The sequence below is a fragment of the Neopsephotus bourkii genome, unplaced genomic scaffold (genome assembly GCF_033783945.1).
Source record: "Neopsephotus bourkii isolate Nb327-2 ecotype Australia unplaced genomic scaffold, CSIRO-AGI_Nbou_v1 NB_272, whole genome shotgun sequence".
Classification (NCBI taxonomy): domain Eukaryota; kingdom Metazoa; phylum Chordata; class Aves; order Psittaciformes; family Psittacidae; genus Neopsephotus; species Neopsephotus bourkii.
In genome coordinates, this window is record NW_026900781.1 from 12,867,140 (window position 1) to 12,892,352 (window position 25,213).

At 40.9% G+C, this 25,213-nt stretch overlaps 1 protein-coding gene and 1 long non-coding RNA gene across 2 annotated transcripts in view; one reads left to right on the forward strand and one right to left on the reverse strand.

Annotated features, from left to right (window-relative positions):
* Positions 1-5,365: 5,365 nt before the first annotated feature.
* Positions 5,366-25,213, reverse strand: part of LOC133208426 (uncharacterized) — a 33,490-nt gene continuing 13,642 nt past the window's right edge. Inside the window, exons 9-22 of the mRNA XM_061346252.1 lie at positions 23,664-23,731; positions 23,071-23,138; positions 22,413-22,583; positions 21,321-21,458; positions 20,107-20,224; positions 19,711-19,853; positions 16,970-17,137; positions 15,744-16,146; positions 12,198-12,373; positions 10,083-10,220; positions 9,140-9,257; positions 8,366-8,508; positions 7,359-7,526; positions 5,366-6,617 (exon numbers count right to left, since the gene is read on the reverse strand). Of these exons, the coding sequence (XP_061202236.1) occupies positions 6,216-6,617; positions 7,359-7,526; positions 8,366-8,508; positions 9,140-9,257; positions 10,083-10,220; positions 12,198-12,373; positions 15,744-16,146; positions 16,970-17,137; positions 19,711-19,853; positions 20,107-20,224; positions 21,321-21,458; positions 22,413-22,583; positions 23,071-23,138; positions 23,664-23,731 (2,422 nt within the window). The 3' untranslated portion in view covers positions 5,366-6,215. The remainder of the gene's footprint in view (positions 6,618-7,358; positions 7,527-8,365; positions 8,509-9,139; positions 9,258-10,082; positions 10,221-12,197; positions 12,374-15,743; positions 16,147-16,969; positions 17,138-19,710; positions 19,854-20,106; positions 20,225-21,320; positions 21,459-22,412; positions 22,584-23,070; positions 23,139-23,663; positions 23,732-25,213) is intronic.
* LOC133208622 (uncharacterized) lies at positions 14,948-15,345 on the forward strand. Its single transcript, XR_009724457.1, has 2 exons — positions 14,948-15,057; positions 15,098-15,345. It is a non-coding gene; the product is annotated as an uncharacterized LOC133208622 (long non-coding RNA).

Below are 25,213 nucleotides of genomic sequence, written 5' to 3' on the forward strand. Positions count from 1 at the left end.
TTGAAAGCTGTGAGCAGTGTCTTTCTAAAGTTGAGTACACTTCTTATAAGCTTCATTTATGTATATTTGCATGTTTTTAACCCATAGTTCAGTTCTTTTTGCTCTTTGGTTAGAACTTTCTTGTTGTCTGAATTAATGCAGGAATTAATTAGATTAGTATTTTTATCCTGGTAGTCTTTTGAAAGGCATATGGAGAAATAAGGCAAGATGTGGTCATGATAGGGTCACCTTGAGAAGTTAATGGGCTTTGACTCTATACAAGTCCAGGTTAGGGAAAATTTTGATAACCTGTAGATTTGTGCTAGGGATCTTGTCTAGTGCTTACCTGGGAGCTTCTGAGCACTGTGTGAAGGAATACGTGGGTTGAGGTAGAAGTAGGGGTAGATGACTGCTGATTGCCGAGATGTAGCTGAAATTACATGGAGGAGTAATAGCATGAGGAGGCACCTCTGAAACACTGGTCCAGAGTAATCCAAGCAGCCAGGACTGCGATCAGCACTGACCATGACACCGACATTACAAAATTGGGATGGGAGCTCTTGGACAGGTCTCCACAAAGCAGCTCGCTCAGGACTAGGGCAGAACAGCAGTGCTGGTCCCTGCGCCTACTGCTGAGATGGGCTCAGCCTGCAAGAAGGGAGCTGAGTAGGCATAGCATGGGGTGAGACAGAGTCCTGGATTTCCATAAACTTGTCTGTTGTGTATTTCATGTGGAAGAGGGGAAGGAGGTTCCATCAAGCGGCTCTTGCATTGATCACAGTTGCTTTTTCCATGTATATAGTATTTCCCATGGTTCTTTGTACAGTTTCCCTTTTTTTTTTTTTCCCACAGGAAGAAAATAAAAAATAATAAATAGAACTTGGTGGCCTTACTATGGAGACTTCATTAATAATTTTCCAGTAGCAGAAATAGTCTGGCTAGGAACCCAAGTCGGTTGTATTCATTGTGCCAATGAACTCCCCAGTGGGCCCTGGTCTCTCCCATCACCAGAAGGTCATGCAGCATGGCTGGGGCTCTGCAGGTTTTCCACCACGTTACAAGACAAAAGCCAAAGTGTTAAAGGGATCTCGCCAAGTACACTGGGGTGGCTAACACACAGGATACAGGAGCCTGCATGTGTCCTAGGCCACGGGCAATTGCCAGCAGGTAAGCCAATAGCTCACCTGTTACATGAGGTGGATGCAGGCTAATACTTTCCCTTGTGACTAAGTTTACTGGTTTACTGCATATGCTGGGTAGTTTGCCTTGTACTCGTCTCCTTCCCCTACTCCTCCTGTTCCTTGGAAACTATCAGTTGTCTCCTCTCATGCCCCAGTTTCAGAGCAGGATTAGTCAGGGTATCTTTTCCACTGCTGAAGTAAATCAAAGTAGTGTGTGCTCACCTTCAGAGGGCAGCACAGCTTGGCAACATGTTCAGAGGTGCTTTTTCATTCCTTGGCCCCCAGTTGTTTTTTCTCAGGCCTGAATGAACAGAGATTGTGCCCCTCAGGACAGCTCCATCAGACAGTCCAGTCTAATGGCCTACTAAAATGTTGTCAACAAGAAGATAAAGTTTCAAACCCATCATGCTTTATGGCCTCTTTCAAAGCAAAGTACTATTTTCCATTTTCTGCTTGCTCTCTTCCACTGATGTGCATCTCTTTCATACTCCCCGTAGAGAGGGTCACCTCCACTGTTTGAGGAATTCCATGCCCCATTAAAACATCTGTCAGCACCAGATGCACTCACAAATGGACATGTCAACCTGCACCATTTCCAGTCCCTCTGAACAGTCCCAAAGCAAAACGGTCAATTTCTTCTCAGGATGATGTATAAGTCTCCATAAATAATGAAGTATATTTCTATGTTTTCTACCTTTTGAGTCCCTGGCACTTACCTTTTGAAGTTCATTTCAGGGCAAGAATGGTCACTTCTGAAGAGTCATAATACCGTGTGTTTATTCATCTTCAGTTTGTAGAGCTTGAAAGAAATAACAAATATTGCAGTGCCACCCAAACTTGGGGATGAGATTGGGATCCCATCAGGTGACAGTTGCTTCCATTGTAAGGAGCATCACGAAAATCTGCCATACCATGATCTCTTTTTCTCTTACACAAGTGTCCAGGGTTTAGCAATAGCAGTCATTTTTTCTCCTTCTTGGTAGCTGGTGCAATGCTGTGTTTTGACTTTCGGCCTGGGAACAGAGCTGATAACACCGATGTTTTGGTTTGGACAAGGACTTTGTGAGCCTCATGCTCTGCCAGGGAGGATGGAAGCCGGGAGGAAGCAGAGATAGGACACCTGACCCAAACTGACCAAAGAGGTATTCCATACCACAGCACGTCATGTCCAGGAGGTAACTGGGAGTGACCTGGAAGGACAGGGGGTCTTCTGGGTCGGACTCATTTTTCAGCAGGTGGTATTGTACTCTTGTCCCTTGCTATTTTCTCTTATCATTGGTGGTAGCGGTTGTGATTTGTGTTGTACATTGGTTGCTGGACTGTTCTTATCTCAACCCGTGGGAGTTGCATTTGATTCCCCTCCCCATCCCTTCAGGAGCAGAGAAGGGGGGACACGGGCCAAGTGGTGGTATGGAATACCTCTTTGGTCAGTTTGGGTCAGGTTTCCTGTCTCTGCTTCCTCCTGGCTTCCCCTCCTCCCTTGCAGAGCATGAGGCTCACAAAATCCTTGGCCAGACCAAAACATCATTTTTATCAGCTCTGTTCCCAGGCTGAAAGTCAAAACACAGCACTGCACCAGCTACCAAGAAGGAGAAAAATGACTGCTACTGCTGAACCCAGGACAACAAGGCATTCTACCAAGGAATAATGCAGACCATGAGAAAGGCCATGCTATATTCCATGTTGGGCAATTCAGTACACATGAGAAACAGCCTGAAATTCTAACGAATATTGCTTTCATTATTTAGCCAGTTTGACTCCTGCAGATAAAGAACTGGGTGATATGGCTGGTATGGAGTTGTCCAGGCTTTTATACTAAATATTTACATGAAATCATGACTTCTGTTCTAAGATTCATGTACTGTTCTCTCATGTACAAAGAGTTTAAATTCTTGTTAACCCACTGGGTTGTATTTGTTTCTGTGTCTAGTGTTGAGAAAGAGTTCTCGGCCAAAATGACTATCTATCATCTCCCATGACATGACTTAAAAATAAAAGTGATTGTACAAGCTGGTTGTTTAGAGTTTCATTTAACCTGAAGGTGCAGCCTTCTCTGGCCGATGTGATGAATTCATCACCTGAATTGCCAGCAGCCACTGTGCGTGTTCAGCATGTTTCCAGACAGGCTGAGCTCTCCAGGATTTGGCTGGTTTTTTTTTGACTTCTATTGTTATTAAGTAGTCAGGGATTGCATATGCCCCTGAATGAATATGGATAAGAATATGTACCATAAGGTGACATGACAGAGCTGGACAGATTCACTACAGTAGAAAAAACAACCAACCAACCCACCCAAAAGCCTGTTTATGATTTCAACAGTACCCTTTTTTTGTCAGTAGGTTCAAGTGAATTACACTTTCTAATGAAAACATATTAAAAAATCAAGACAAATATCTGTCTCTAAGACACCTGGGCACTTGATCAGGTTCACGTACTTTACCAGGATTTTGGTCATATATAAATACATAAAACCATTTAACAGTGAAAAGTATTACCAATCATCCCCTGAGTATGTAAATCATATGTAAATTTTTTCTCTAGGACAAGGTGACTTAAACCCCAGCAATATCTGTCCTCCTTATCCGCAGTATGGTATTTACTATCTAGAAAGAGCAAGTTAAACTGTATGAATCAGACAGAAATCAGCCAAGAGGTGGTGGGTGGCGGGTTTTTTTGTTTTAGATTACTGAAATCAAAGGGCTATGGTAGAGAATCTGTGTAAGCAGTCGTACAAAGTCTGGCTTACTCACCACACCACAGTGAGCAAATACTGCGCTTGAGTTTTGGATTGTTATAAAGCCTGTTGTAAAGTCCTTCACAGAAGCTAGTTGAAGCAGCATTTTATTTTTTAGAAATGTGAGTACATTTGACATACCAGTTTTCCGGGGTGGAGTCAGCCTTTGTCAGTCACTTGTTCTGACAGAAGTGCAGGAAAAGAAAGAGCTATTAAGGAAAACACAACTGTCTTACTGTGGGACTTGAATTATGGGAGAGTAATATTTGCCAGTAGGCTTGTTGTTTGGGTTGGGGTTTTTTAACAGCTGAATGTGAAGCTGACTTTATTGAGAGTCTTAATTGCTGATTTTTACTTTGTGCATCCTGTCTGTAGAAAGCCAAATTTGACTCAGATTCAGTTCAGGTACTGAATACTGAGACCAATGTAATCAAGAAACACATGAGTATATAAAGCTACTGTAATTTGTACTATTACGCAAAGTTTTATCTTTCTTCTGATCTCCTGGTAATCACAGCCCTAAAAGCTTTCAGACATCATATATCTTGCATGCATTAATTGAGTTTAAGCATATAAAGATAAGGATGTAATTATAATGGAGCTTTTGAGCCTTAAGTAAAAAAATCCATCTATGGCAGCGGAAGCCTTATTTGCTAAAAGGCTGAAGACAAATGGCCAGAAACCCCGTACTAATGCAAATGTCAAATCATTCCACATTTTCACATGGGTTTTGTACTAGTATTTTTTTTTTACTTAGTCACAAAGCATTGGGTTTTCACAACATTCAACACAAAAACAGTTACATTCACATCTGCACTCTTTACATCTTCACCAGGACCTTTGCAACCGAGGTATTGCCAACACTTGGGAACATGTTTACTAATGTACAGACCAAGTGCCTGTGTCATTTCATAAACTGTTGCTCTCTTCCTGTTCCCTGCAGGTGCTAGCAGCTGTGGTCATTGCACTTACTTACAGAGGAAGCTGATGGTTCATGCAATAATCTCTTCTACCAAGTAATTTGTTGTTCAGCATTTTCACCTACTCTGAACAGCTGAAGGACTTCTACAGATGATCTTACCTGCTGCACCAGCGGTTTTCTTTAGCCTTCAGGGGACAGTTACTTTTGTACACTGAAATGCTAAATGATATACAGAAGTTTCCATTTTGAACATGAGTGTAAGAAGAAGAGTTTTATTTGTTCCTTAAAGACAAAATTAATACACAGTTTGCAATTGCAGAAATTACTGTGCCCCACTGAGACCTATGGCTTACAAGTAAACATTACAGTACCCAAGATATACCTTATACAAGCAAATACCCTCCAGAAATAAACATGGAACAAGGCTGTTGAACAGTACAGGTCTGTACGTAGAGAAGTAGTGGAAGTCAGCGGAATAAATGTTGAATCCTTTTACATAAAGAGACACATTGGACCCTTACTGCAGATTATATACAGTCACCCCTGGGAAGCTAAGTATTTTTTGAGGATCACATAGGTTCTGGCCAGACATAAATGTCATATTGAAAGCTTTTGAACTTGCACAAAAGAAAGACACCCATTAGCTTCAAGCAGCTAAAACCTCTAAGCCCTGGGACATTTTCACGTTTTCAATAACTAAAATGGTGCCAGACTATAAATTTTTAAGGTCCTCTTTAAAAATGTCACCTAAAGTTACTATTAACTTCTCGTTCAAAAGCTGTACTGTAAGTTTTCTGGGTAATGACTAGAAAGGGTTAATTTTGTTTAAATAGCTTAATCCTTTCTCTATTAATAGATGTCTCTAAACAAATGTTATCTGACCTTCTATTTCACGACAGAACTGGGTAAACTCAGCTGTTCAGGAACATGCCTTTTGGTGCCTAGAAGTATTTTATTAAAGTGCTTTTGAAAAGCAAGACTTTAGGGGAGGAGTAGCTTTGCACAAACACCCTAATATACGTGCATAAGGAATGACTGAATTATTGTTATTACAATAGGGGACTGTCAACACAGATAAACCCATGGAAGGCTGCATAGAGGGTAATCCTGTGCTTTAAAAGGCACAAGTTTCTTCCAAGAGTATTTCTAGTCCAACTTCAAAAGATTTCTTCTGCCTACAGTTAAGATTTTCCTCATTATTAAAGATGATGTCTTTAAGAAAAATAAACTACTCCTCAGTTCCTTTGGGACTGTTTTTATGGGAAAGGCAGAATCTTAGTCAAAGTTACTAGGAACTCAAGACAGGAGCATTAACTTTCTACATCAAAAGCCAACTCATTCATGAGCTAAGCTTTCACTGACTACAGCAGGAACTGATCTGCAAATGCCAAGTTCTCTTTTATGGAGAAGTGTATCTGCCGAAGAAAAGTATGCTTTGTGTGGGGTTGTGGCGAATAAAGAAAAGGAAAGGATGGTCCGCATTGAAATCCTCTTCAATAGCCATGCAGAGCATAGCAATGCCAGCAGTAGCAGCTGCAGCTTCCGTACCTTCCTCATTCACTTCTACAAAAGCTTTGTGGACAATTTTAGAGAGAAAGAGGTCACGTGCCCCTGACATTCCCGACAAGTCAGCCTTACCACTGTCAAATACATCCACCAAGCCCATAGCAGCTAAATCTGATTTAAGGTCATAGCTTTCTTCTAGCCTAAACTTTGGCAAATGCACACGAACATCAGTGGAATACAAACGCTCCGGACATGTCCATTCCTGAAGCTTCTCTAAGGTAAGCTGCTTTTCCAGCTGGAATTGAAATGTCAGAGATGATTACATATCACCTGTGTAGAAACGTTTCATTTTCAGTAACATTTACAAGGCTTTATAGAGTACTAAATAAGTATAAAGCAACTATACAAAAATGACAATACCCGTATCTTTGATGGCTACATGCAGACTTACAAATGCTATTAAAATTAAATGGAGGCAGTGCAGTTTTTACTTTAGAAAGTAATGCAGACATTTTCTTCTTGCTGCAATGTACAGAAAGGAGAAGCATGCACTGATAGCAACTAAACCCAGTAATTCTTACTGTTTAACTAAATGGAATTACACAATTAACAACAAGTAACTAAACTAATCATCAGAGAGCTCAAAGCAGCTGATGAGTTCCTGGTCATTTAATGGAAAACAGTCTCATTACGTCAAGGCTAAGAAAACAAGGACATTCAAAGGTAATGAAAGAAAAGTTCTGTCATTAAAAATAAAAAATATGCAAGGCAAGTTAATTCTCATAGTTAACTTTGGTTTTGCAGTCTCCCCCATGGTTCAGTTCAGCAAGCCAAAGGACACAAAGAGAAGCTACAAAACCAGAACACAACTTCTCTTCCCGATGCAGCACACGCACATATTCTTTATTGCAGTGCTAGCAGAGCATTGTCTGAAGACATGCTTCATAGATATGGGGCTCTGAGAACATGGGCTCATTATGGCTTTAGTTTTGAATGGCTGAAATTATCTGTAACTGTATTAGCTTAGATGGCCCACCTTCTGCAGACCAGTGGAGTTATCTTCAATGTCATCAGGTAACAGGATGATCATACTAACTTCTTCTCCATCATAAAGCAGCTCTAACACACGGATCTTCTCTTCAGGGATGTACCCAAAATGAAATTTATTTTTCTGATACATCATTTTCACTGTCTTTCTTTCATTCTGGATAGACAAAAGTTATCAAAGTAACAGTTAAGAACAGGAAACAAGTTAAAAACTGTGTTATTGCAAAACTTTTCTGCATTTTATCAGCTGACCATAAAACTTTGTCGGACTCCTGACTGCCCATTTAACAACAATTTCTTCTCCAGACATGAGTTTTTATTAAATTTAGTTCTCCTTTGGCTTCTGTAGTACAGTCCTCAAAGAAACTATTTCTTTGAGCTGCTGTACATTTATATTGCTCTGGCCCCCAAAAGGACATTAAAAGTCAAGAAATATCAACTTTGTTCAGAATAAAGCAGATGACTATATATAGTATCTTGTAAAGCTGTTAACATAAGCAGAATACAGAACAAGAAAATGGGGCTTAACCAAATTGAGCTATCATTTTAATACTGCTTACCTAACATCACAAACAGTTCATGGCACCTGAAACTCGGTTAGTCACAGGCAGGGTCCTCCTAATCTATATGTGAGAACTGTCTCAAATACTGTGATGGGAAGTGAGGTAACAAATAGCTTCCTGAATACAGAAAAATACTAAAATCCATAAAAAACTCTTTGGGGTGAACTGAAAACATTCATTATAGACTATTTACATTCCCTAGTAGTGTTCAAAGCCAGGTTTGATAGGGCTTTGAGCAATCTGGTCTGATGGAAGGTGTCCCTGCCCATGGCAGAGGTTGGAACTGGATGATCTTTAAAGTCTCTTCCAACCCAAACCATTCTAGGATTCTATGATTTTTTAATTATTTTACCTGTACGCAAAGCTTCACTTTAGCACCTGAATGATTTGACCTTTTTGTTAGATATATACTACCAAGACATATCTGTATTACCTTATTTAACCGAAACGGCATGTCAGTGGTGTCAGCTTCTTTAAATTTCTCTGCCCAGTTCCCTTTGAAATAAATAGCATTCACCAATACGAGCCTGGTCATGTTGTCAACAGAGCCTTCAGACAGCAGATGAAGGATTTTACCTTCAGAGGGGGCAGAAAAAAAAGAGTCACAACAAAATCTTGTGACAAGGTGATGGCACATAAAACATACATGAAGCCATGTAAAACATACATGAAGAAACTGATACCTTGAAAATACTACAAACATAAAGCTCGAGTTCATTCCTGTAATAAGTTTTCAGTAGCTGTCTCTTTACCTTTTCACCATACTTTTTAATAGTAAACACTGTCACTTTTGTTATACAGTAATTAGATGAATATGTAATATTTTTAGCTTGAACTGTCACATATGACTCATCATACAAAAACTAGATAACACCCACAGTTAGGATTACAGGATTTAGAAATACATATATACGACATATACAGTATGTACCAGGACTGTCTAAAACAGAGTCTCCAATTCAATGGTATAAATCTATGTTTAGGCATCTCTCCTGCACTCACTGGCCTCAACGTAAACAATGGAAAAGTATCAGGACCTATGGAACTGTTTAAAAGTCTTCTTTAGATATAACTTGGTTCTGTTAATACATCAAGTGAATATCCCAGGGCAAAATTAGACTGTTCTCAAGGTTGCAGAGAATAAAGCCTACTCCTACTCCAAAAGTATGAAACACTGCTGGTTACTTTATTAGCTAAAGTCATTTACCTTCAGTTTTCTCTTCTACCCACTGGTTAATTTCTTTCCTGGCTTCATCACTAGCCTGAAGAAAATCAACTGTAGCCAAATCAGCTCCATAGAATTTCTGAATATTAGTCACGAAATCCTAGATTTTGGAATGATAAGAATAGCTTTCACTGTATGCAGATAACAAAACATCTCTTTATGCTGTAGATAAGGTGCATGTCAAACAGCTTATCACCTGGGATGGGTCTGAGATTGGGTTGGTTTTATTCCCCTCTCAGAGTAAGCCTCATAGTACATTTGCCACATATACAGCTGACGGGGTGCTTACTGCAGGTGTTGCAACATTCACCTGTCATTCTCCTGAAACAGGCTCAAGCACAGCTATGATAAAAAAAAAACATTCTGAAAGAGCTAAAGAGGGATAAAAATAGCAACCTGGGTGCAGACAAAGATATAATTCACTGGTGAAGAAGCATGTTGGGCATTCTAGGATTCTACTCTATGATTCTATGATAAATGCAGTGTTTTAAAAACATTTAAGTAATGTTATACTAGACCAATGAAAATCCTAAAAAAATGATTGCAACAGACACAGGGCTGGTTGCATCCTAAAAAGTTGATTGCAACAGACACAAGAGCTGGTTGCATCCTAAAAAGCTGGTTGCAAGAGTAGGACGTTGTGATAGTCACTGTAAACTAAGAACCTAGACAAGTGGTATCTCTCTTGAGCCCAAGAGCAGCTGAACCAAACAAGCAATAAAAAGGGTTTGCTGTGTAACATCCTTTAGGTGAGATGCACAGATGCCTACAGACATGGAAATGCATATGAACATACATAATACACTTGTTGACTGCCCAGTAACATTTAGAAATATGCCTAGAAATATTTGTACTGCACAAACACTCAAATAGCTGCATTTTCCCACCAGGTTCCACCATGCCATCAGGATCTGCACCAACATACCGGTAAAAAGGTGTAGGACTTCTCTCCAAAAAGCCGACTGGCAAGCCGTAGGAGATAGGGAGCATTGCTTCTGTTTATATCCATAGTCAGAGTCTGAAATCTGGAGTGAGTATCTTCAACTTTGTCAAAATGAAGTGTCTGAAATAAAATAAGTGAACAAGATGCTGTTATGCTGTCTTAAATGAACAATACAGTATATTTGTATCTGATCCAGAAGACAGGTAGGTTGAAGAAAGGCAAAAGGCTGAAAGCTGCTTAGACAATTCTGTAAACCTTGAAAAAATTAATGAATCAGTTTCTTGGTGCTACTTGCTCATCAGCCACTTGTATTAAGCTCCTGGTTTATACACAGTGACAGCTGAAGCTGTTGATCATAACCCCCAGTCCCATCCATGCAATATCTGCAAGCCTCCCCTCCACAGACCATGGGGCACAATGACTCATTCTCAAGTGTGGAACTGAAGAGAGATGATGCCAACAGAGGCACTTTGGTTTTCTTGCTTCCCCCTTTGGCCCAACGAAACCCGAGGTTTTGCTTTACAGAACATACAGCCAAAACCAGCACAGATGAGGTCTCAAGAAAACTTAGAACAATTATCTTTTATGGTTTTATGAAAATATAACTGATCTAAATCTATGAAACTGTATAATCTTAAAATCAGATTCATTACTGCAGTTTCTTTTCACCAGTACCTCCTTTCCCAGAGGCAAGCTGGCTGGCCAGGGTTCACAGATATGACAGCAGAAGCTGCCAGACCTCACTGACAGGGAAGGCTACCCCAAAGCAGGGATGTTCATATTCAAACTTACACCACCTATTCCTCAGCAGGGACAAGTGCTGTGGTACAGCCACTGGACTCAAAGGAAAACCCTTCTTTTATCTCACTGGGTTTTCGGTCAGGCCTTGCTGTCCACCCTTATACAAGCTATATTGTACAAATGAATAACTAAGCAAAAACATCATGGAATCAAAATAGGATTATGATCATGGATACAAACTCCTATATGCTTGAGAACAGCCCTTGACAGTTACCAATTGCTACCTCCTTAATTAGCTATGTTCTCATAGGTAATGCTTTATGGTGCAGGAACATGCGTTACTAAAGGTAACTATGTTGAAATACATTTTTCCCCCAAGTTCCTTTTGCATGACTTCTGCTGTCAGTAAGTTTATCGTAGGTGGGGCTGTCAGTTTGATTACATGAAATATATGTTCAAAGTCTGTTTGTACAAGTAGTGAGAGCATAGTTTTACTGTCTTATTCAGCAGGCATCAACTCAACAGTACTAAACAGTTCCTCCTCAAGTCCAGAATACAAAGGTGAAATTATTCATAGGCAAACACATGATGGTGACTGCAATGAGAAGCCTCATACACCCTTCTTTGTGCTAGAAGGCGTTAGCCTAATCAGGGGAGAAATCATAGTGACTAAGTTCCTTCCATGCAGGAGGGCCCATGGGAAGCTGGTGCACTCGTATGTACACCATTTTTGTAATTTTCAATGGTATTTTTTAAATTATACTACCTAACCTAAGGCTGTTTTGAGAATAAGCATGTAGGCTCAGCTAACCCAAGATACTGGAGTGCTTAACTGCTTACTGTGATACTACTAGCATCACAGTGTATCATCATACTTGTAACACTACATATAAAACTATGTATTACTATTGTGTTTCTTACAAAATACACATTTGTATTATTAGCAGTAAGCATACTGTTGGTGACCTTGTACTACAAATCAAGAGTTCTGTGCCAAAATATGATTCTGTGATTCTATAAAAATGCCTTATGAAAACTAAGCTGCTGGAAACTCCAATCAATTTAAATGGAGACTGGTTAATTATGAAATTAGTTTCCTACTTCAAGAATTAACTTAACAAGTGAAATTAAATGAGAAACAAGAGTCATAGAAAACATGGAAAGCGGGCTCTGGAGCAGGGCAGGAAGAAGGCAACCACAGAAAAGAGCCCGAGGAAGACTTAGTGAGCATGACAGAAACCTTGCCCTGAGCATGTAAAAACACCACAAACCTTTCATCTTCTTTCTGCTAAACCACAACAATCTTTAATGGAAATAAAATATAAAGCCAAAGAGAATTATTTATTTCTTACTAACCTTCAGCATCTGTGCCTCTGTATTACCTTTGGACCCTAAAAGGACCATGGCCAGAGCAGCAGAGACACTGAGGGGAGAGAAGAAAACGTTGCCTGTTGGGTTGGTCTCATTAAACCTTCTGAGTAGATCAAGTGCAAATCTGCCGTTGGCATTACACAGAGTCTCCATGGTTACAGCTGAAAAAAAAACATCAGTGAGGACGCTGGGAAACATTCGTCAAAAACCTAACCTAACCTTGTGTGACTCACAGAGTAAAGGCTGGATTAATCTGGTTGCAGCTGGGTACAAAACCAGCAAGAATTTCACTGTCAATACATCTTCTTCTTCAAAAACAAGCATTATATGCATTTTTTCCCACATGTATCACATATCCCAACCTTCCCTATCATGCTAACTTTAAAGACATTATTTAAAAAGATTCCTTGCCTTCTAAATTGAAACTGGAAGTATGTGTGCCGGCAGGATTGCAAGTTAAAGTCCTTCAGCCTCACCGACTCAGCATACCCCGGAGAGCTCACTCATGCTGTTTTCACCTCACTCTTCTACCCAAATCCTGCAGAGAGGACATTCACAGTAACTGCTCAGGGACACTTTTCAGCAAGCTGACCCTCTTCATGCCACAAAAAAGTGTCAATGCTGCCAAAGGCTCAGGCACACACTTACCTTTAGCAGTGTAAAGCACTGCTATCTCCACCAGCCTGCTCTGCCCAGAACAAGTGAACTACCTGCTTGCCTCAGCCAGGTACAAACCTGAGCCCCAGCAGGGCTGGGCAGTCCCTGACGCACAGGGGTGTTGTGAGCTGAAGGTGACATACCGGCTATCAAAGGCAGAAGTGAAGCACAGAACAGAGCTTCAGGCCTCACACTGCCCAGCCAGAGCAGGGATTAATTTTGGTGAGATGCTCCCTAGGATGCCTTTGGAGCAGGATGGATGGTGAGAGGGCTGGATCAGGAGCAAAACCCTACACAGAGGCTAGCGGCAGCACTGCTTGAGGCTGGAAAACCTTCCTGCTTTTCTCTGCTTGCTTGCAGCAGGACTTTTGCATTTGGTGGTTCCAGCTTGTTTCCATTTGTGCATCTGCCGCAGCAACCAGGGCAGCTGCCCAACGATATTGTCACTGATACTGTCCGACTACATGGAGGAGTCTGCACAGTCTTGCTACAGGAAAACACTATCTGCTTCCACCACCAGACGGACAAATGCCCTGCATTTTTGCAACGTTCTTTTATCTAGCTGTATGATAAACAGCCCATACAAAACAAAAAAATCCAAACACAAACTCAGAAAGCACACATACTTTTAGTTCCACTTACTGACACCGCCGCACCGTGCGGCTGCTTTCAATGAAACCACCCGGTTTACAGCCCCCGCTCGTCCCAGGCTGCCCGAGAAGCGCACGCCGTCCCACGCAGACCCCGCCGCCGCGGAAGGGAGACAGGGGACGTCCCCTTATCGCCCCATTCATGTCAAAGCGTCTGGAGGGGGGGCCGAGGCGAAGCCTGCCCTGACCCCCTCTCGCCCCGCAGAGCCCCAGCACAGCCCAAGACCACTCGCCTATCTGACTGCGCGGGCCGGCGCGGAAGGCAGCGTGGGGACCCGCAGGGCGCGACGAAGGCAGGAGAGAGGCCGCGGGAGGCGGGAGCGCGGCTCCGGAGCAGAGCTGGGTGTCCTCACCCAGGAGGGAGGGAGCCGGGTTGAAAACCGACTCTCCCTACTCGGTCAGTGCCGATCAGAGGGTTCTGCCCCATGGGACAAGGCAGAGAGCCCGCCCAGGGTATGTGTCTGGGAGTCCTAGAATTGCCTGGTAATAACACTAATAAAAGCTTTCTGGTGAATGAAGTGCAGGGCTGTTGTGAATCCTTAAATTATTTGATACAAAACGGCTTAATCAGAAATTGCCTCATACACTAAGGTCTGTGCACCAGTCCTCACTTGACACATACCCCTCTTGACATTCAGTAGTTACTAGAAATGGGTAAGTCAGGGCCATTACTTAATGCCACTCTTTAATTCCACTAGCTGCTGTTTCCAAATCAAATCAGTCACACCCTTTGCCTAGAGAACACCTTATCCAGGTGTCCTCCCTCCTGATGCTGATGCTCAACATCTCAGTCAAACTTTCTTTTTTAATGCAAGGAACATAACAGCATGGAAGGGCCTCTTGGGCTTAACCTGATTGTTTTCTCCATCAGGCCACCAGGAACCCACCCCACTCCGGCTTTGGGAGCAAAGCACTAGCCGTGTATTAAAGCTCAGACATATCCCACCCCTCAAATCACATAGCACTTTCATTTCCCTCACCCCAGACAGCCAAGTTACAGTGGACTGAAATAAACAGTGCAATTCAGCACTATTTGGATGACAGTCAACCGTTTTGGAGTCGTGCACAAAAAGGTAACAGTGCAGTCCTGCGCAGAAACAGCTCTTTGCTGAAAATCTTCACAATGCCAACACCAAATGTCGTGGCAACCTAAATAAGCACCGCAGGACTGCAGTACTTGGAGAATGTTTGGAATTCATTGTCAAACCCAGCAAGTACCCAGAAGCTGGTTGCACTCTAATAAGAGGTAACTGGGTTTCTTCACACTACAGATTTAAGAAATAAAGGCATAATTTATGGTTGAAGTCTCACAGCACTTCTTTTATTATTTTAGGAATAGAAACAGCAAAACAAAACAACTGTATTAGGAAAGCTATTTCAGCTATATCTTTGGTATTATGCAGTTGAATAAACTGTTTTAAGAAACAATGAACAGGAAAGATCTATCACAACAGCAGAAAGTCTATGTTATTTAAATATTGCATAGGCACCATATGCTTTTTCATTACATTCTTTAAAGGACTAGAACCAGCTGATAGGTAATAAACTCAGGTGTCCTGTGCTGATAAAACACTTCAGGTAATAAACTCGGGTGTCCTGTACTGATAAAACACTTCTCACTCCATGATTACCCTACAAGGACACCTGGTGCAAAGCCATACTTTTATTCTCATTCTTGCCTAAGTGCTTGTCCAGTTATTCTCCAAAAACCCTATTTCATCAGGTTGCTTAGCAACACTTGGAACAGACTGCTGAGGGCTCCTTTCATCTCTGGGGAATGTATCAAGAGTTTAAGTGGATGAGTCTGGAAGGAAAAAAAATAAAAAGACAGGGGATGAGAGGAAAAAGGAGGAGGGGAGCTGAAGACATGCTCCAGCCTTGTCAGAACCAAATTAACACCTTTTCCAGTGGGGAGTCACTGCCCAACTCTACCATGTAGCCACAGAAAGTAAGCTGAAATGGGAACTGCAAGGACAGAGGAAGCACTGGCTGAGCTAGTAGGATGTTTCTTGTGTCAGCAAGAAGACATCTCTGCACTGAGGTGCACCAGCTAAGAGTTGATTTGTATGGCACTGGCTCCATGTAGCTCTCTTATACTATCAGGCCTGAGATGAAGGCCACAGAATTGGACTCACACAGCTGAAAGAGACAGTGCAAAAAGAGTAGCCCTATTCCAAAGAAACAGAAAGTTACTGTGTAATGGCAGCCAAGACATCTTCTTTCTAGGGAGAACAAAATCTTCCACAGAACAAAATGGTGGAAGTTTTGTTGTGCCGGATGAAGAAAAGGAAGGGATGATCTGCAGTGAAGTCTTCAACAATCATCGCGCAGCGCATCATCATCACTCCTGCTGTGGCAGCTGCTGCTTCAGTGCCTTCTTCATTGACTTCCACAAAGGACTTGTGAATCACTTCTGAAAGCACCAGCTCATTGTCAGATGAAATCCCTGAGAAGTCTGCCTTCCCTAAGTCAAACGCATCAGGCATTCCCATGCTGCTCAGGACGGGCTTCAGATTATAATTTTCTTCCAGTTTAAATCTGGGTAAAGACACCTTCACCTCTATGCATTCCATCGCTTGTGGATTGAGCCAATCTCTCACCTTCTCATATGTGAGTTCTCTTTCCAGCTAAAGAAAACCCAAATATTCACATAATTAAAGACAGTTTTACTCAGCCATAAGTAGTAATTACTGTGTTTGTTTATACAGTGCATAACATGCACCTTTTTTTTCCAGGGTTTAGCACATCTCAAGCCAGAAATGCAAGTTCTACTTCTCATTAGAGAACTACAGCTTGAGCCAAGATCAATCCCACATGCTTTTTGGTAGATACAATAAGGATCAGTCCCTTCCATGTAAAGTTTACTTTTATAAAACATGTTAGATTGGGGGCTTTTTACATTTTGCATATGGGAAGCAAAGGCAGAGAAGAACTAATGACAGGTTCTCGAAGAAACCAAACCCAGTTCCTCTATTTCTTAATGAGAACATCCTCCTTTGGTTTGACAGGCTGATGAAAAAGTCTGCTCACAATGCCCCTTGTAGTCAGTGCTAGAAAATCTTATTAATAAATTCTTGTCCAGGGCATGAAATAGCCAAAACAATTGAGTCATGTCTCCACAACAGAACAGATCCTATGTTTTCCTGTGAGCTTGTTTCTCTGGAAGTGGGCATGGACAATCTGCCAGCTGTTCAGAACAGATCTATGGGACAAGCTATAAGACTTCCTAAGAGCTTCCCCAACACTCCTCTCACCACATATGCTCCTCAGCACACCATGCCCTCACCATAACCACAGCTAATATCTGTTGCTGAGGAGGGTCAGGTCTTCAGCTGGTGCTAAGCACCAGTGACATAATGACTCTGGAACTGAACTGCAGTTCTATATGCAGTATATACCAAACTTTCTTCCCCGGGAGGACAGAGACTTGCATTTATCTCAACAACTTACGCTTTCCAAGCCAGTGGACCCATCCTGAATTGCATCAGGGAGCAGGATAATCATGCTGAGCTCATTACCAACATAAGGGAGCTCAAGGATTTTGGTCTGCAAGTCCCAAAGATAGGCCATGTTAAACTTATCCTTCCTGCACATCATCTGCACAGGTCTGGTCTCTTCCTAAAAGTAAAGAGATGTTATCAGGTAGTGCCGAGTTGAGTATACTGGTCTCAGAATACAAAGCAGGCATCCAGTTACTCAGGGCTTTTAATAATTTGACTAAAGAGAACCAAACACACCACAGAGCTCAGCCTCACCACTGCCTTTTGTGAAGAAGGATCCCCGAGAATTAATTTTTAGTTACTGATGTGTAAATGTCTGTCAAGTTTCCTTTAAGGCAAAAAGGCAAAGACATGTATGTTCTCTTAACAACTACTGACAAGCACTAAACAGAGCTGGTAAGAAGCAGAACCCATGTTGCTTGCTTTAAATGCAGAGCTGTTTCAATGTAAGCATTTTCATTTTTAGTCTATGTGGCTCCAAGTGCTGTAAACAATTAATATAAAAATTAAAAAAAAATAAAAAATATAAATAATATATAATAATATAAATAATATAAATAATAATATAAATAATATATAATAATATATAAATTTAAAAATAAAGAAAATAAAAATTAAAAAAATATAGAAATTAAAATACTTTAAAATTTTATTAAAAATACTGAGAAAGGGAGAACATTATTTTGAATTCTTAAGTCACAATGGATAGTAAGAAGGTGTAAGATTTTTCTCCTAAATTTCATTCTCCGGCATCTCCTTCCATTTTCACATGGTACATCACCTACTATAATTCACATAATTATTTAATATCTTTTCAGTTAAGAGTTTCATTACTTTCTCCTTTACCTTCACGAGATAACCGTGTAAATAGTTTTTTGTTTTTAAAGTAAAGCCCATTGAAACAATGCCCATAGAGAATATGGCAGAAATTATCTTGCAGCAGTGACACATGAAAAGGATAGCAGCCTTCCAGTATCTGAAGGGGCCTATAAGGATGCTGGAGAGGGACTCTTCATTAGGAACTGTACTGATAGGACAAGGGGCAATGGGTTCAAACTTAAACAGGGGAAGTTTAGATTAGATACAAGGAAGAAGTTCTTTATTATGAGGGTGGTGAGGCACTGGAATGGGTTTGCCCAAGGAAGTTGTGAATGCTCCATTCCTGGTAGTGCACAAGGCCAGGCTGGACACAGCCTTCAGTGACATGGTTTAGTGCGAGGTGTCCCTGCCCATGGCAGGGGGATTGGAACTAGATGATCTTAAGGTCCTTTCCAGTCCTAACTATTCTACGATTCACTGATTCTATGAATAGGCAAAGAAAAGGCCACACAGCACATGAAAATAATTTTGTTTCAAGAGGTGCAAGCATCAGAGAAGTAATGTCACAGGATGCTGTAAAGGCTCTTGGGAGGTTAATGTAACTACTTCCCACTGGGCACACTGTAAGACAGCCATCTTAAAACTTCAGGTTACACCTCAGATTGCCAATTGTTCATTTGAGTCCACTCACACACTTATGCAGGTCATCAGGGCTAGTCATTAATAGGATGAAAATACAAACTTTATCCATTAAGTTTTACGAGGAAAGAGACTTGCTGTCTTCTCTATGTGTTTAAAAGCAAGTTCCTTGGGTAAGCCAAGGCAGCATCCCCAAATCCTACATCTTAACTTTCTCCAATAGTTCTCTGGATCCTTTTCCTAGTTTCAGGATATCCTAAGTCTGTACTAGTCCAAGGAAAAGAAAATTCAATAGTATGCCTGGATACCATGCTAGGTTTTTTTTCAACATGCTTCAACAGTGAGAGGGCAAGGCAGCAGGAACCAGGTCAGTCCAGTGGTTTCTGAAGTGCTGCAGTAGGGAGTATGAGGTGAGCAGCAACATTCCCTATCTGAAAAGTGGTATTAGCAGTTCAAGCTAATATGGTTCACGACTGGGGGACGGATGGTTTGAAGTCAGGCAGGAGGGCTTCAGTTTTGAATAGTGTTTATTTTAAGCAGGGGAGTTAAGGAAGTCATGTTACCAGCTTTTGCTAGTGACATCTGGAGGCAGACCCAGAGTCTCAGGTGATGCTGAGGGGCAGTCATGTCCTTCTAATGACAGTAGCCCAGGCTTCTTCAATGGCACTGATATATTTCTAAAAGCAAGTATAGCATGGGGTCTTCAAAGACTATTTTTAATTTTACATTTGTTTTGGATCAGTTCAGTGGTAGAAACGCGGGGTGGGGGGGAAGCAGTGACTGAAGACTTAACACTCACAAGTTTTGCACACGTGTAACTGCAGCTTTCTGCCTACAACCTAAAGGAAATTTTCTTATCCTCACCAGTTTTATCATGAAATAATGAAGTTCACAAACTTCTGTGAAATTGTTCACAACCCGCAAACAGCATGGCAGCTTTACTCAAACATTCTCTTCAGTTCCGAGTTCTGTAACTACATAGACAGCTACTTCTCACAAAAAAAAACAAGAAGGGCAAAAGGAAGAAAGAAGAGACAGAATGAAAGAAATACTTATTAAAGTTTCTAGTAATTATGTGAAACTTAACAGAAACTAAACAAAGAGCAGTCATATTAAAGTGAGAGAATATAAGGTATTTCATACAGCCTACCCAAACTAACCCTGCTTGCATGATTTTTTTTTCCAGAGTGCTTCAGAGTAACAGTGGATTGTCAGCATTTTAGCACATCATACCTTGTTTATTTGAAATGGCACTTCTGCTGTCCTCTCTTTGTCAAACTGCTTTGCCCAGTTGCCTTTGAAATAGATGGCATTCACCAACACAAGTCTGGTCAGTGAATCGAGAATGCCCTCTCCCAACAGGTTCTGAATTTTACCTTTACGATACATGGGGGGAGGGGGAAAAAAAGAATTTTTTTTAAACAGCTTAACATGTATCTAATTATCTAATATAGTACCTACTCTGTAATTAATATAGATGAGAGAATTATGTACCAAACAGAGCAAGAACTCAATGTCATGCTCAATATTTGGGTTTTTTTTTTATTCACAATACTGTATCTTGAAATAGCTCTTTACCCAAGCCAGGGCTGACATTAAATACAACATGGCATCTTGCAAAACACTCACCTTCAGTCCTTTCCTCTACCCAGCCATTTATTTGTTTTCTGGAATCCTCCCACGCACGCATGAAGTCAGTCTTTTCTAGTCCAGCATGGTAGGATTTTTGACTCAACTCTACAAATGACTGACACGGACATTCAGAATAGCTTTTCAACAACATTTTACTCCCATTCAGCCACAGATGAATCCTAAATACACCAAGAAAGTCTGCCCACTCTTCTACCCCAGCTTCATATTGAGCCATTGAAGTTTTGCTTTCACACTCCTATTAGGTTTTATACCATCTATTTGAACCAGGAACTGTCCACTGTATGTTAAATCACATGTTAAAGTTCTACATAACTGAAAACTGATGTAGCTAGGTTTTTTGGTTGGCGTTTGTTTTTTTCTTCATTGAGAGAACGTAATTTTGTAAGCTTCTCTTGACATAAATTTCATTGCTAAACCTCCCAAGCTAATAGAAAACTCTTCAGAAGGTAAACTGATTTTTCTTAGGAAAAACCCCATGTCTTCTGTCCGATTTAATATACCTAGATCTTTATTACACAGATGCAAAGTTTTAAAGTACAACCCATGTAAGTTTTATCTATTAGACAGGTGAAATACTACCATTCTTCATAAAAAGAATCATCATAAATTACTCCCGGGGGGGGGGGGGGGGCTAGGGAATGAAAGGGAAAGAGAGGGGGAAAGTAGAGCCTTTTATCTTCTTGCTCTTAGGCAATCATCTAAAGGAGCACATGTAACACAGTACCTACTATCTTATTTAGATCTTCTGACAAAGAAAATCTTTTAAGTCATTTATTCCTCTCAGTATGATCTTTGAATGGCTTATGTAACAGAAGAAATACAAAATACTGCCCATGCTGAATAGGAATGACAATTCTTTTGTATCATATTTACACACTATCAATGGAAAAGAGGTACGTCAAGTATTTGTCCCACAGCCAAAAATATGAATGGATCATGGAATTCTGAAGAATTCAGAGTCTGATGGATTTCATAGTGCTTTGCACCAGTTGTGCACTTGGTCACAGGTTACGTAAAAGGAGCTTCTCCATCAAGTTCAGATACCAGGCTCTGGCATAACCTACTGCATTAGTAGGTGTCAGCCCAAAAAAAATGGAAAGTAAAATCCAAAGCTTGTCTTAGACCTCTGAAGGAAATAGGAAGCCAATACATTATACTAAAAAAATTACACAAATTTAATGGTTACTTACTGAGAGAAACTCAAATGTCTTTTCTCCATAAAGTCGGTTAGCAGTTCTCAGTATATATTTGGTGTTTGGATCATTAATTTCAGAGAGAAGTGACTGATACCCATTGTGAGCATCCTCAGCCGTTTTCAGAGAAAGCACCTGTAGAAAGACAAACATCTTCAGCAAGAGTCCACGCCCTCCCTAAACACACTAGCTTCAACATGATTTTTTTCTTAATGACTTTTGGGGTTAAAAACTGACTTGAAGACAAAAGATTTTTCATCAAGCCTCCCATCAGGAGCTTATCATGCAAATCACATATGAAGCACCCAGACAGGTGTTGTACAAGTACTGAATTAGGGAGCAGAAAAGTCAGCAGTATTTAGTTTCCTTCACTCAAGTCAAGCATTACAGGGTCATCAAGGTTGGAAGGGACTTCTGAAGATCACCTAGTATAAGATCCCTCCTCAAGCAGGGCCACCTACAACCAGTAGCCCAGGACCACGTCCAGATGGCTCCAAGAATGGCAATAATACTGTTTTAAAGGAATTTCCATACATTTAAAAAAACCCTAAAAAACTGTGTTTATATGCTATTTTGACTTCCCAAAATAAGCAAACATAGGAACAAAAATGATTGATTATACTTTCAATAGTCAGTTGCACAGGTAAAAAAACCACACCAAGTGGTATTTGCCACCTGAGCTAGTTTAAGAAAATGTTAAGCCTGGTGACATTTTCAAAACATGTATAGTCTGATATTAAGCAAAAAGAACATACTGGAAGAAAGTATTTTATGTAGCTCAATTCATCAAACCTACACAAAAAAGCCAGGTAACACTTAATGACATATTGAAGGAAGATCTGTCTCAAAAGACCAAACACAAGAAAACCACACACAAAACTAAACAGGAACCTCTGAATTTCATACCAAAGAAAGATCCTCCAATAAAACCAATAAAACCAGGTACTGCTTACATACATACCAAATAAAGACCTTTGCTCTTTCAGAGAAACCAGAATGACAATAATAGTTTAGCAGAAGTTCAGGTCACAGTCTGTAATACCGATCTGCTGCTCATATAGTCCCATCAAATTCAATACTGAGACATACCTTTACTATTTGGGCTCCAGTGTTACCTTTTGAACCCAGCAGAACCATAGACAATGAAGAAGAAATACTAAAAGGAGAAAAGAACAGATTCTGCCCACTTCTGTTCTCACACAGCTTTCTTAAGAGGTCGAGCGCGAAAGCGGTATTTGCTGCACAGAGGCTATCCATGGTTCAGAGCCTGGGAGATAAAATATAAACCAAGAGTGACTCAAATTTATTCTTATATAAACTGACAACTTCTTTCTGTCTTTTATATTTCCCAGAATAAACTACGCAGAAAATGTCACAATTACATTGGAAAATTATCAAGTCACTGAAAAACTGATTTGGTGGAGCAAGCACCTTAAATGCCATAGTAGGCACTTAAGTTACTTTGGTGATTTATTGTTTGCTTTTCTATTTAAATCCTATACCTACAAGAGAGATAGCAGTTCCTACCTGTGCCATTAGACTCTTCACTATGTAAATAATACTACATCTTTTGAGACAATCAGATATAACAGTATTTTGTTTAGGATTTATTGAAACGTCGCTTTTGACCTCACAAAGACAATTATCTGCCTTTACAGGAAAACCAGAGCAGAAGATCAGGTATCACAATAGCAGAATTATAAACTCTTACCTTGTCTGTGTATCTTCAGTACTACCTTCAGCTTACTGGTACATGCGCATGCTGTGATTTATACCTAACAGCCACTCTGGCAGACGTCTGCAGAATTACTTGACCTACAAGATCAAAAAGAAAAAAAAAAGTTACTTGGTCAGCATGACGATTACTGTAATTTCCTCCTATAGTACAACGAAAAATCAAAGTCCATTTCAGTTCCATTTTATTGCCTGCAACACGGAAACACACACACACAAAAAACCCAACCCTGCCTAGAGGTAACTTTATGGGACATGCACAGTGCAACACATGTAAGTTGCATGTACATAGTGTGTAACAGGCATGTGTATGCCCGATTTACATTACGGACATCAGATGTGTAGACAGCTAACCTGAGATTAAACCACACACCTATTAATGGAGCAATAAATACTAGAATTCTGACTTAACTGCAGTATCACAAGACATTGTAAACTATCAGTTGGCAGTAAAGTCATCTACATTTTTTCCTTCCCTTAAGGCAGTACCTACTGTTGATACGTTGCTACAAAATAAAAAGCCAACACTAATTCATATCACTGATTCATTATCTCAAAAAATTAGGTGGAAAGGACAAGCTTCTGCACGCATGATTTTCTACCTACGAAAATTTTCTGCTAGTAGCTCCACTATAAACAGCAGTAACTTTTCTCCTATTTCTCTTCTCCCATAACTGAAAAGGAGGGCGGAGGTGGGGTGCAAGATTAGGTAGAAACAATCCTCCAGTTCTGTGTGAAATGAGTAATTTAACTACAGATACTTTAATGTATAACTAAGAGGCACTTTGCATTTTCAGTTTGTGGTGGTTACAGCAAACCCCCAAATTTCCCTACTGTCCTAATACCTGCAGATTACTAGCAATAAGACTTTTTTGACCTGTAGGCCAAACCACACAGGAAGAGTGACACCTGCAAGCAGTTATTGTCTAGAAAGTTTTTGTAGGACTGCCACTCCAAGCAAGATCTAACAGACAAAGGGATATAACTTATGCTATTTGCCTACTTGAAAATCAGTGCATTTAATCAAGTTGTAAGTAACATTTCAACAGCTGTTATCAGCTATTGTTCCCATGCTTAAAGTAAAAAACACAGCACTACACCAGCTACTAAGAAGAAAAATGACTGCTACTGCTGAACTCAGGATATACACAATGGCTGCACTTTAAGGAACAAAAAATGTATGACACAAGCATGCATTTATCACTCAATTGTAAACTGTATGCTGCAAAACCCTCAGTGATCACAGGGTTTGCTGACAGTAACTCATTCCTCACTCTGGTCTCCCTGTGGAAGTTCCTGGGTGCCCTGACCCTGTGCATTCCTACCATTATGAATTTGAAGCATATATTCTCAGCAGTAGACCCCTATGCTAGGAAAGTCTTTAGGGACAGGCTGTACCTACCTCCAACAGCAGATATACACTACAGTGTCTCTCTCAGCTAGTTTTTTGCCATGGGGGGGCCTGGCCGGAGCAGGGTGCAGGGAGCTCCAGCCCGTGGCCCAAGAGACATATGCCACCAAGAGTACAACACAGATTAGTGCCCACTATATTCAGATGCCTTCCTATCCAACGTCAGCTGCCTCTGAGGAATCACAAAACAACTGTTTCAAACACAGAGGAGGAACTCAGGGTGATGAACATCAGGTGGTGTCACTCTCCACAGGGAGCTGCATATGGGGCACAGACATCTTTTTCTACCCTCTGAACCAAAGCAACCTTTCTCGAGGAAAAGGCATCTTTACTTAGGTTTAGGAGAGTCAGGACAGACGTTCAAACATCTGAAAGGTAAAACTGCTAACAGCTCCAGATAGCTGCTCTTCACATCACACCTCTCTGGGGCGAGCAGCACGATACAGGGAATGACACATCTCCATGAGCACCCAACATCACCGGCCCTAAGCTCCGACAGGGCCTCAGCAGGAGTGGACAGGAGCAGGGGGTCGCCAAGGTCTGACCCCATCCCAGCAAGCTCAGGCACAAAAAGACAAGGGCTTGGCACTCCCTAGGGGGAGAAGACCCTCCTCTGGGCCCCTGCTGGGCTTGTCACCACAAACAAGACATCAAAACTCAACATTTCTGCATGGCCCCATCACTTCTACACATGAAATACGCCCTCTACACGCCACTGCGACTTCAGCTGGCAAGCAGCAGAAAC